Consider the following 13,156-nt stretch of genomic DNA (forward strand, 5'->3'; position numbering starts at 1 on the left):
CTCTTCTTGGGGAATCAATTGCTTGTTTAAATAGGTCTGTTTACAGATGGTCTAAGAACTACATGGGTTTCTGAGTGCTTTTTACTCTTTTTTAATTCCTCCATTATCATCCATGAAGAATTATGAGGATTTAGAACTTTTCTTCCATTTGCTTTAGTTTTTAATGATATCATTTGGTATCAAAGCAAAGGGAACTGAATTTAGAGTAATCAATCAATAAATATTATTAACCATCATATTAATATCAAAAAAATAAAGAAATATTTCCTTCCCCTCCTTACACTCTTATCAGGGGGAAACAAGGAATCAGAGGACCTAGGTTTGAATTCAAGATCTGCAATTTGCTACCTGCATGACTTTTGAGCAAGTCATTTAACTTCTTTGAGCCTCAGTTTCCTCATCTGTAAAATGGTATGATTGAACTAGGTAACCTCTTAGCATACCTAGATTGATGATCCCATACTTAAATTATCTTTGAGAACCTTCTATCCAGGGGTGTGCTAGAACCAGCTCAAAGGTGCTCATGAGAGAGCTAATTGCAACTTGCCAATGTAAGCATTAACACTCCCCCCACCCAGATTAGCAAATGCTCCTAATCAGAGCTTGATTTATTGTCCAGTTGATTGTTTATATAGATTAAACTTTAAAATGTGCCAAATAGGGCCAATTGTCAAACATGTACCTGTCTCTATCTCTAAAACCTATGAATTAGGTCATGTAGCCTAACAAAAATGGCTACTAAAGACATCGTCTATGAATCTGCTAATATTGCACAATTGTTATTTGTGAATAGAACTTAAAAGATTCCTACAGGAGGAACCCTGTCAAGCTGAGGGACCTATCAAGAAGCAGAGGTTCAGAGCATCTAGGTGGTGCAGTGGATAGAGCACCAGCGCTGGAGTCAGGAGGACCTGAGTTCAAATGTGTCCTCAGACACTTATTAATTACCTAACTGTGTGACAAATTATTTAACCCCATTGCCTGGCAAAAACTAAAAAAATAAAACAAAAAGAAATAGAGGATCTCCTTTCTCAGTCAGATTTGGAACTTAAATTGAGACTCCTTAGACCATTCTTCACTTTCCTGAGCCAAGAGTTAGAACTGTTGCCAAGTCTAAATGATCCCTACTCCCAGAAATAACCTGGGGGAATAGTGTGCCCTCTCTGCTTATCCTATTGACCATATAGAGTTCCTTCGTGTGCCAAGTAGGGAGTTTAGGCCTTCATAGGCTTTTGCAAGACTATTTCTCATCTAGAATCCAGAGTTGGGAGACCACAATGATCTCTTGAGATTTATTGATGTTCAGAGACAATAGGATTCCAATTCATTCCAATTCAGCCAACATTTACTGAGTGCCTAATGCAGCCAGGGCAACGGGCTAGGGGTGGAAGTGAGGAGGAGAAGGGGGATACTGAGTTAAAATGGAATCTAGTCCTTGCTCTCATGGAGCTTAAGTCAGTTGAGAGGATTTTCCAACACAGACGACCTTGATACATGATATCACCTGATTAAGTTTATCAGGTACTATTCTAAAATAAAGGGTTCTAGGAGCTCCAAAGAGGACAAGTCATGGAGGAGAGAAGTACAGTTACCCAGGAAAGATTTGTCAAATTGGCATTCTGTCCCTTCACGTTGACTGGTCAGCCTCCATAATATTGTTTCATTTAGGATCTGGGCAGTGACCTGAAAAGAAGAGAAAATTTTCTAGCTGCAAATATTTACTTCAAGCACACATTCTAAGTCTCAGATATCAGGAACATTGGAAATCTCCTAAACTGGAATAGATTTCATTAGGGAGAGCAGCCCACTCACCAACTCAATCGACTCTGTCTTGTATTTTGGGGGTATATTTTTATGCATATGGTAGTTTTCCCTCAATGGAAATTTAAGTCTTCTTAGGGCAAAAGATAATTAATTTACATTTATATTACATGTAATGTAATATACATTTATATATTCTATCCCTTAGCACGGTGTCTAGCTTTTGGTAGGTGCTTGCTAATGGGCTGATTACAAGATTTGATTTGCACTGTACACCAAAGATACAGTGACAAAAACAAAACAGCTCCCTCAGTGAGCTTATAGTCTACAGAAATGTACAATTTGTACTCAGATGACTCTATGCAAAGTATATACAGAACTCGGTAGCTGAGTGGTATCAAGATCTGCGTTCGAATATGTCCACTTACTGTTTGTTATTTGGAGGACCAATGACATCAGGAAGGTGATGTCTTGACTTGCGGGTGAATTGGATTTAAGTGAGGCAGGGCTGTGCAAGGCCACCAGCCTCACTTTCTCCTCTGGAGCCATAAGGGTCCAGTGGCAAGATATGGATCTGGATGGCTGGAGATGGCCCCAGATGCAGTGGGAGACATTGACTTTTTTCAACTCAAGTGTATGAGTCTGGGCAAGTCATTTTACCTCTCTTTGTCTCAGTTTCCACATTTGTAAAAAGGGGCGAATGATAGCACCCATCTCCCAGTATTGCTGTGAGAATCAGATGAGGTAATATTTATAAAGTTCTTTGCAAATCTTATAGCTTTCTCTAAGTGCAATCTATAAGCTATTATTAGTAAATGTCTTTTTAATTTATTGAATTGTGGCTGTGTGGGTTAGAGCCTAAGGCAATGTCAGTCATAGAGAGGTAGAGCTAGAAGGAACCTTAACTTCCTTTGATTGGGAAGGACTGAAATATTGATGAATCAAAAGACTGAGATTATATTTAATCCTAAAAATTAGCTTGATGAAAAAGACTGTTGCCAGTTTAACCTAAACTGTGATTTACTAGAAAGTCAGGTCTAAACTGGCCATGCCAGTGTGCTAGGAAGAATAGGGGCTTTCTGAGAAAGGCAATCCTCTTTGCTTTTGCCTAAATTGAACATCCCCTTGGAGACTGGCTCTCAGCTGTCATATTCAGGGGAGAATGCTGATCCAATTAAACCTCACTGATTTTCCACTAATGAACTAGGAGAAAAGAGGGTCTAAAGCTGCAGAAATTCACTGAAAGAAATTCTATTTTCCATATTAATGATAATGATGATGGTGCCTTACACTGGCATGTGTATTGGACTAGACTTTCATTTTTCATCCAAGTCTCCCAGGACCCCTGGGATGAAAATAGCACATTAGGAGCTTCATCTCACAGGTAAAGAAATTGACTTGTCGAAAGGTCATACGGCAACTACTTAAATTCCATGATAAAAATGGAGCTGACTTCTAATGATGCCCTCTTGATGAGGAGTTCCCACTGGGGTTGCTTTAAAGAAGAGACAATCTCCATTCTCATTTAGGAATGTCTGTTGGGTTCGCACAATCAATGTTCTAAAGTCCGTGAAATAGTCGGTCATTTTCCCAAGCAGGTTAAACAAACCCCCTGTAATCTTGTTTATATGATTAATTTGCCTAACAATTTCTTTCAATAGGCAGTACAAGCTGAACGATCACAAATTCTAAATGAGGCAGAATAATGAAGTTTTACTGTGTTTTTTGAACATTGAACGTTCAAATCTAATAGGCGATTGTATACCTTAAAGGAGGCGCTATAGCCCTGTGACTATAGGCAATTCACTTCATCTTCTCCACCCTCAGTTCCTTCACCTATAAAATGGCAACTTAACAATAAGTTAATAATTATAAATATAATATAATAACATGTAATATTATAATATAATTATATTATAATATTATAATAATATAAATAAATATAATTAAAACTTAAAATAACTGAAGTATCTCTCTTACAGGGCTTTTGTGGGGTTCAAATAGACAGTTTATTTGCCCATTCCCAAGCATTTATTATGTGTGACTATAGGAAAGTCATTTAATCCTTCTTTGCCTTAGTTTCCTCATCAATAAAATGGGAAGAATAAAATCACTTACTTCTCAGTGTTGGTATGAGAATCAACTGAGATAATACTTGAAAAGCACTTAGCACAGTCCCTGGGACCTAGAGAGCCCAATATATATGTTAGCTACAATAAGAGTTATTATTCACAGAGATTGTGCTCGCCACTGGGGATCCAAAGACAAAAACTGAAATAGTCTCTGCCCTCAGGAAACTTACCTTCCAATAGAATAAGGTCCAGAAAGTGCTTTGCAGACTCAGTACAGGGTGTCCCTTAAGGTTTAGTGTAAGTTTAAGTTTTAATAGATGTTGGGGACAATTAGGATGAATGTTACTTAGTAAGGATAGGACTCTTGATGACCTAATACAGCAGTGGGAGACCACCGACCCATGGACCATATTGATATGGCATTGCCATGGTAACTGCAGGAGGGTATCCAAGTTCAATAAATCTAGGAGCTTTTTAGGGGTGAATTAATCAGATATTTGACCAAATATAGCCTGCAGTCACTTCTCATTAACTGATTATAGTCTTAGCACATCAAGAGTTTAAGTGAGTTGACCAGAGTCATAGAGCTCATACATGTCAGAGGCAAGATTTGAACTCGGGACCTCTTGGCTTCAAGACTAAGTCTTGATCTATGTTATATTATATTAGAGGTGTCAATCACATGGCTCTGAGCACCCCCAAGCGAAGTCCAGACCAGACTGTAATTGGAAAATATTGAATACAATAAATAAAAATGCAATAGAACATAGATAATGTTAATATTTGGTTTTTCTAAGTCAATATGTGGACTTCAGGGTGTTATTATTATTATATTATTATGTTTAGTGGCCCCCATTCTGCATGACATCATACTGTCTTTTTCATCAGCTTCCTCAGAAGGTCCCTAACATAGGACCTTTGCATAGTTCAGTCTTATTGGTGGCACAGTGGGAAGTGCACTAGACTCGGAGTCAGGGAGGCCTGAATTCAAATCCTCCCTCAGACTCACTCTGTGTGACCCTGAAATCACAAAATTTCTCTTAACCTCAGTTTTCTTATCTGTAAAAATGTGAATAATAAAAGTACCTACATCTCAGAGCTATTGTGGTGATTAAATGAGATAACATGCAATAATTTGCATACCTTAAAGTCCTATGTAAATTTTAAATAATAGTAATAATAATGTATTTTAAATGATCACAGTTTTAATAATAAATAAACTTAATAATTTAATAAACTGTTTTAATAATTATATAATGGGAGTAGTCTTGGTTTATCCATGTTCACAGAGCTTCAGAAAAGTATTAGAAGTATAGATTGGCTATTGATAGAGAAATTATCTTCAAGGATACAAATCACAACCCGTCTATCCATGTTGATCTTGGGTGACTCTTATCCAGATCTCTTAAACTCACTACAAGAGGTCAGCGTGGGGCTTGCCCATTGTTAGGAATCTACTTCTCCTGGGAGACAATAAATATTGGTCAAACAAATGAGTGAGTTTTCCCTCTTGCTGCCTCTTAAGGTCACTACATCAACACGGCTTAGGAAATGTACACATCCATCTGTGTTTCTTTTCTACAGCCAGTTCAAGGCTTTGATTACGCCAAACAACACCTGGGCCAACAAGGAGCCGATGAAGAGGTCATCCCGGTCACCCAGGAAACGGTGGTCCTGCCCCTCCCGGTCAGAGACGCGCCGGCCTCCCAGGAAAGAGAGACTGCCCAAGACGGAAGTACCATTAAAACGGCCCAGTCCACAGAAACGAGGAAAAGGTACATGTATGTAGCCCCCTCCCCCAGAAGTGAGGTGGGCAAATAGATGAGGCCAAGCAGATCCCTGAAATTCATTCTGAGCTTTTCTCTTTGATGGCATCTGGAGATTTCTTTGAATTCTTGAAAAAGATCCTAGGTGAGATAGATGGCTAGTCACCTGTACAAACAGATACCTTGCCAAGTCCTCTCACTGGTGATTAAATACCAAACAGGAGCAATTATTATGCTCCTTGTAACAAATCAATATTATAATATATGTATTATATGAGGTAAGGAGAGTTGCCCAGATCACTGAGGGGTTATGACTTACTTATGTAAATAGAATGACTTTCTTGCCTCTACCCCTCCACAAAAAAAAAAAGAAAGAAAAGGCTTTTCAGCTATCATGTAGATGGATTCCAAAAATATCTTAAATTTTTTTACCGAAATATTTCAATCAACAACTCCCTCTACATTTATATCTGTATAACACACATAAATATAACATACATAACCTATATAACATGTAACAAATGTGTGTTTATATACATCTAACTAATCAATGGGTCAGTATTAAAACACAGCCAGGCTCTTTGGTCAAACTAATCTAGGGCATAGAATCAGCTAGGTGCTATTGCTATACTTGGAGCTCTGAGTTCAAATGCATCCTTAGACACTTCCTTCTTCTTTGATCTTGGGTGAATCCCTTAACTTCCCCCAGCCTCAGTTTCCCCATCTGTAAAATGTAAATAGCAATAGTATTTCCCTTATAGGACTGTTATAGGAATCAAATGAGATCATATTTGTAAAGCATTTCACAAATCTTAAAATACGACATAAATGTTAACTATTAGTTTTAAAGATAATTATTTGAGGTCCTCTGTAGCAAGGTAAATAGAGGGCTTAGAAAAGCTCGACTACTTTATAGATGTCAGACATATTATACAGACTCTATACAGGGTGTCCCATAAGGTTTAGTGCAGGTTTAAGTTTTAGTAGACTTTGGGGACAAATGCTCCTTGTTAATTGGGATAGGACTATTGATTACCTAGTACAGAGGTGGGGGCCTCTGACCCAGTTGCCCTGGCAACTACAGGAGGTTCTCGAAGTTCTTTTATTCTTTCCTTTTGCTCTTGTTGGATTAGAATAAATAAGATCCACATGATGTTCTCCTAGAACTTAGAACAGGGGAGAATGGTAAAAAGAACCTGAGAATAATTTTTCTATCTCTGTGTTATAATCGTGCCTATATTGGTGTTCTACAGGCAGCACACAATGCTTACTATCTTTGCTGAATGAATATTAGGTCTCTCTTTGGTGGTTGTTTTGTTAATGGTTTTAAGACCTGGCATTTATAGTAGATTTGATGTTCACAACAGTCCTGGATGGCTGGCATGTGGATATTATCATTCCCTTTGCAGTGGCCTCCTCACCAGTCTCCCTCTCCAATCCATCCATTATGCTCCATGCAGCTGCCAAATTGATATTCCCAAAACATTAGGGATAACCATTCTACCTCCCTCTCTCCCCATGTAAAACTTCTCTATTGCCTCCAGGACAGCTTCTCAGCACAACATTAAGACCCCTTCTCAATCTGACTACCCCCCCCCGCCTTCTCACTCTCCTTTTATAACCTCCTTCCTTTTCATTCCCCATAAACCGACCTGCCCACTGGTCCCTGACCGTCCATCTGTTCCCATTGTGGACTTTGGGGACACCATTCTTTCAAAATTAGGACAATAAAGAGTAGAAAGGAGACAAGTTTCATGTTACCTGGGCAACTCTGCCTCCTTGGCTCCTCTCAAAGGAAAGAAACAATTTTTGTGTGGGGAGAGCAAGGCCCGGCAGGCCAGTGTCTCCCTTGTTCTGTCTGGTCCCAGGGAAAGCTGACCCGGGCAGCAAGTGACAGTCTATCCCAGAGAGAGCTCTGAGATGGAGATCTTCCCACAGAGCCTTAGGAGAGCAGAGCCCTAGTCTGGGTTCAAAAGAGAAATAAGCACGAGCTCCTAGAGAACTGTCCAGGGTCAAGGAAGAGCCTCATTTCTCAATACAGAATGACCAAAGTTAGTTGAGAAGGAATGAAGGAAGGTATGGAAAGGTCACCCTGTCCCATAGTGTCAAAGTATAGGATGGCAGATGAGCCAGAAATAGCAGCATAATACAAAGATAGATCTTAGTGGAGGTGGGGGAAGACCCTTTTCTTTCTGTGGATCTTGGTTTCTTTAGCTCTAAAATGAGAGGGGTGGATTGAATCATCCCTTAAGTGCCTTCCATGATTCACATCGGCCAAATCAATAAATGGACATTTATTTGTTTGTTTTAAGACTGGGTCTCCCTACCTCCCTCAGGTTAAAATTGGAGAGACCACTCTTGGCTCGGTCCCATTGCTGATCAGCATGGGAGTTTAGACCTGCTCTGTTTCCAACCTGGACCATTCCCCCCTTTTTTAGATAGTCCAAATCCCCCTGCCTGGACTTAATGGACTTGTAGCCCCTACTGCAGCTTACAACTGTCACATCTCAAGTTGTGCACCAGCCTTGGCTACCCTGGGAGCAGGAATTACGGCCCAGCACCACCATGCTAGTTCATCAAGCATTTATTAAATGTCTGCTGTGTATCATGATGGAGGTAGCATAACAGACAGTCTGTTCTGAAGTCAGGAAGACCTGGGTTCAATTTCTCCTTTTGAGCCCAAGCAAGTCATTTAACACCTCAGGATCTGAGGAAACTCAGAAATTTTAAATTTCTGAAACTATAAATTTCAGAGTAGAGGCTGACCTGCTTTGGTAGAGGGAATTTATTCACCAAGATTTCCCTTAAACTAGTGAAATCTTTTGTCTTATCTATAAGATAAGATTAATTAGACTAAATTACTAATAAGTTCCCTATGATCCTAAATCTCTGAAGTTAAGTTTTTCTTTCCTTTTCTTTAAAATAAAGATTCTAGGGCAGCTAGGTGGCATAGTAGATAGAGCACTGGTCCTGGAGTCAGGAGTACCTGAGTTCAAATCTGGCCTCAGACACTTAATAATCACCTAGCCATGTGGCTTTGGACAAGCCACTTAACCCCATTGCCTTGCAAAAACCTAAAAAAAATGCCTAGCTGGGTAACCTTTGGTAAGTCATTCAACCCATTGCCTTAAATAAATAAAAAATAATAAAATAAAATAAAGATGCTGTATTGTTCAGTCAATTCAGTCAGGTTTGACTCTTCCTGACCCTGTGAATCATATCATCCATAGGATTGTCCTGGCAAAGATATTGGAGTAGATTGCCATTCCTTTCTCCAGTGGATTAAGACAAACAGGACTAAGTGACTTTCCCAGAGTCACACAGCTAGTTAGTATCTGAGGCTGGATTCGAACTGGGGTCTTCCTGATTCCAGACCCAACCTTCAATCAACTGTGCCACCTAGGTGACTAATAATAATATTTATATGGTGCTTTAATTTAACAATGTGTTCTACATATGTTATCTTATTGAATTCTCAAGATTCTGGAAGATAGAGTTATATTGGTTATTCCCAGTTTACAGATGAAGAAGCTGAGGCTGGGAGAGTTTACATAAATTACCTAGGGATGTGTCACATAGAGGGCAAGAGTCAAATCCTGACTTCATGATTTAAAATCTCATACTCCATCCCCTATGGTCTCTTTCTAGCTCCAAGTCTGTGGTCCTGTGTTTAGATGGGAATAGGATGAGTTGGGGAGAAAGAAAATGCCAAAAAAAAAACTGATTCGTTTGTTTTTTTTCCTCCAATGTGAAGAATGTGGCCCAGCAAGGAAGTAACTGTGAATAGATTTGACCTTTGTGGCAGCTGCCAAAGCTCAGCCTTTAGAAAGGTGGCTGAGAACGAAGCCTGTCTTATTTACCGTTTCCATGACCACAGCAGGTTAATTAAAGAAAAATAGGACCCACAGCTGAGTCCTTTTCAGAGTCCAGTGTTTGCAAAACACTCATCCTGGTTCTGGGGTGTGTGTGGTATGCATGTGTGTATGTGGGTATAAGTGTGGTTACATGTGTGTGTGTAGTTGTCATGTGTGCATGGCCCGTGGACATGTGTGCTTACATGTTCTCTTGTGTGAAGTCAGCATGGAAGCGTGTGCCCCTGTGGCTGGTGGAGGGGCCCAACCTATATAACCTTGGGATACTCAGCTCCAACAGAAACTTACTGCCTCCCTTGTTGCCATGGTTACCTCCAGCAGGTCGCCCAGTGAGAACGGCTCGGTCCTTAGCAACGAATCAGGGAAGCCCAGTCCCGGGAGGCCCTCGCCCCAGAATGTGACTGCGACGGCCACGGCACAACAGCAGAAAGGGACAAAAGAGGAGGGAAGGAAGAGAAATGGTGAGCAGGGAGCCGGGAGGGGGCCAGGGCTGGGAGTCCCCCCCCAACCTGCTGCCATCCCCCCTCCCGGAGACAGACCCACAAGCATCCCTCCTACCCCTACCCTGCTTGAGGAGCTCACACTACTTGTCTTGAAGTTTCTCAAGGGCTTTTGTTATAGTCATTCTATCAGGGAGGTGGGACAAGAATTATCATCTCCAGATTACCAGTGATGGAATCCAAGTCACACAGTTAGTAAGGGTCAGAAGGGAATGTCCCAATGCCAGAATTCTTTCAGCTGTGAGATGCTCTTTTCTCGGGTACACATGAATATTACAGACACTGCCCCCCTCCATAAAGGCATCTGTGCTCACATACCTCCCTTCCACAATCTTCAGATTAATTAGAGTTATCTTTATATTTGATATGATGGGTAGGGTACCAAATATTAAGATCTGTGTTCAAATGCTTCATCAGGTTCTTAGTGACCCTGGGTAAGTCAAATAAACTCCCTGGGCCTCAATTTCCTCAACTGTGAAAATGAGGAGGTTGGGTTAAATGGGCTCTTTGTCTATGGTCCTGGCATCCCATTTTCATGCATTGTGCCTATTCCACTAGTATCAGATGTCCCTTAAGAGTAGGGGCCTTTGCAATTTCCCATCTGGATCCTCAGCCCCTAGCTCAGGGGCTGTCATAATAGACATTCAATAAATGTGATTATTACCCAAAGAGATGCATCCTTCCACTGGGGGGGGAAGAAGGGGGAAGGTGCAGCTCCCCCTAAATAGATATCTTTCACTGCCCCACAGACCCAGATTTGCACCAGAAACACACACTGTTCTTGCATAGATATACACAGGCCACATATAAACCACTACCATCCTGACCTTTGCTGCCACTGTTCACTGAACACAAACTCACTGACTTCTCAGTAGTCAATCAGTGAACATTTATTAATGATTGACTTGGGGCAACTGGGCAGCAGAATAGATAGAGCATCAGACCTGGGGTCAGGAGGACCTGGGTTCAAATCCAACCTCAGATACTTGGATAGTCCTACCTGTGTGACCTTGGGCAAGTCACTTAACCCCATTGCCTTGCAAAAAAACCCCAAAGCAACAGAAAAAGGACTTAGCATTATGTTGAGAATTATAATTACAAAGAAAGGCAAAAACACAGTCCTCAACTTCGAGAAACTAATGGGGTGGGAGAGGGATATAATATGTGGAAGGGAGCTGCCAGGATATGGGAGGAAGATGCCTGTGTGGGAACAAGGTGGAAAGGTCTAGAGAATAAGGAGAGCAGTGGCAGAGAAATGAGCTATGGTTGGCCCAGGCACAGCTTCAAATGGAGGTTCTTGTGAGGAAATCACTAATGGGAGGAGGAGGATAGAAGCAGGGATGGGGGGGGGGCATTTCCATTGTGACAGTCAGGAGGGGAATTGGAAGAAATGTAAGTGGAGAAGTACACACACACACACACACACACACACCACCTAATAAATAAAGCATTGTTTTAGTGCTAAAGTAAGGGGAGGGGTGGGGAGCAGAAACACAACATCAGCTCCTGCCTTCAGGAAAGACTTGGCTCCTTCCTCCCCCTAATAGAGGAAATAGTGTAGATATATATGCAGAGTGAATAGAAAGTAACCTTAGCATCTGGAGAGGGGTTTAGACCTGAAGGAAGGCAGGGAATCCAAGAGGTCAAGGTGTGTCCCAGGTGAGAGGGACAGCCAGGTAAAGGCTGTGGAATAACCTGTGGAATTACCTGTAGAATAGCAGTCCTTGCATGAGGAAGACTTCCTAGCTGAGTGATCCAGGACATGCCAATGAATTCTGTTTGCCTCTGTTTCTTCATCTGTAAAATGAGCTGGAGACAGAAATGGCAAACCACTGCAGTATCTTTGCCAAGAAAACTCCCAATGGGATCATGGAGAGTTGTATACAACGACAAGAATGACAACAACGCCAACAACAGAATTTGTTGACCAAGGGAGGTGCTCTTGTCAGATTTGTGCTTTAAGAACATCATCTTGGCAACTGTGTGGTGAATGGATTGGAGTGGGGAGAAGGACCATCCAGGAGGCTTCATAGCCCCTACCCACCACATAGTCCCAAGACACCACTGCTCTTGGCAGCTGCCTTTTCTTGACTGTGAGACTCTCTCCTCTGATCCTGTCTCCTTCCCCCATTCCTCTTCTCCTGTCTCAATCTCTCCCTCTGCTTCTCTACTAGAGAAGATCTGAAATATTCCATGGGGAGAGAATGACTATTTGTTCCAGATGTCTCCATGGGAGAATTCTGATCCCTAGCTCAAAGGAGGTATTAGCGGCACTTATTGGTTCTCTGGTAAAACTCATCACTTATGGCTTTTAAGGTCTTTCCCAGGCTGGATCCAATCTGTCTTTTCATATGACTCACTCTCTTTTATGTATTTTATGATTCAGCCAAACTTGCTTTCCCTCACACATAGAAATATCACAGAATTGCAGAATGTGAGAGCTAGAAGGGCCTTGGGTTCCCTCTCGTTCAACCTACGTGTGAAAAGAATCTTCATGATGACATAATGACCATGTTAAATGGTCATCCAGCCTCTGCTTGAGGACCTCCAGAGGAGGCAGACCCACTGCCCCTCAAGGCAGCCTCTCACCTTTGGGGAAGTTTTCATCATTAGAACCTCTTTACTGACCAAAACTAAATGGCCACCATTGTAGCCTCCAGTTTTGTCCTCATGGTCATAAAGGGCCAAGGATAAGCCCTCCATTGCTCTTCAGACATTTAAATGTAGCTATCATGTATCCTTTGAACCTTCTTCTCTCTAGGCTAAACATGGTCATAGCCATCAAGATGTCATGAATCCAAAGTTCTTCACCATCCTGGTCACCTCCTCCAGCTTATCCACGTTCTTAAACCATGGTGTCCAGAACTGAACACCAGACTCCAGATGCCTTTCAAGGGCAGAGAATGATGGGATTCTCCCATCCCTGTTCCTGGAAGTCATACTTCTCTTAATGCAGCCCAAGATCACATTAGCTTTTTTGATTGCCACATCATACTACTTGCATTCCACTGAAACACCCAGATCTTTTTCAGAACAACTTAAATCTTTCCTTATCTCCCCTGAGTCATACTCGTGGAGTTGATTTTTTGCACTCAGGTTCGGGTTCTTACATTTACCCTACTGAATTTCATCTTTTAGATTTAACCCAGTGCTCTAGCCCATCATCATCCTTTTGGATAATAACT

General features: G+C 41.4%; 1 protein-coding gene across 1 annotated transcript in view; it reads left to right on the forward strand.

Moving 5' to 3' along the window:
• KIAA1549L (KIAA1549 like) overlaps positions 1-13,156 on the forward strand; it is a 146,532-nt gene that overhangs the window by 117,642 nt on the left and 15,734 nt on the right. Inside the window, exons 12-13 of the mRNA XM_074231612.1 lie at positions 5,418-5,608; positions 9,790-9,932. Of these exons, the coding sequence (XP_074087713.1) occupies positions 5,418-5,608; positions 9,790-9,932 (334 nt within the window). The remainder of the gene's footprint in view (positions 1-5,417; positions 5,609-9,789; positions 9,933-13,156) is intronic.

Source organism: Macrotis lagotis, chromosome 3, assembly GCF_037893015.1.
Source record: "Macrotis lagotis isolate mMagLag1 chromosome 3, bilby.v1.9.chrom.fasta, whole genome shotgun sequence".
Lineage (NCBI taxonomy): Eukaryota > Metazoa > Chordata > Mammalia > Peramelemorphia > Peramelidae > Macrotis > Macrotis lagotis.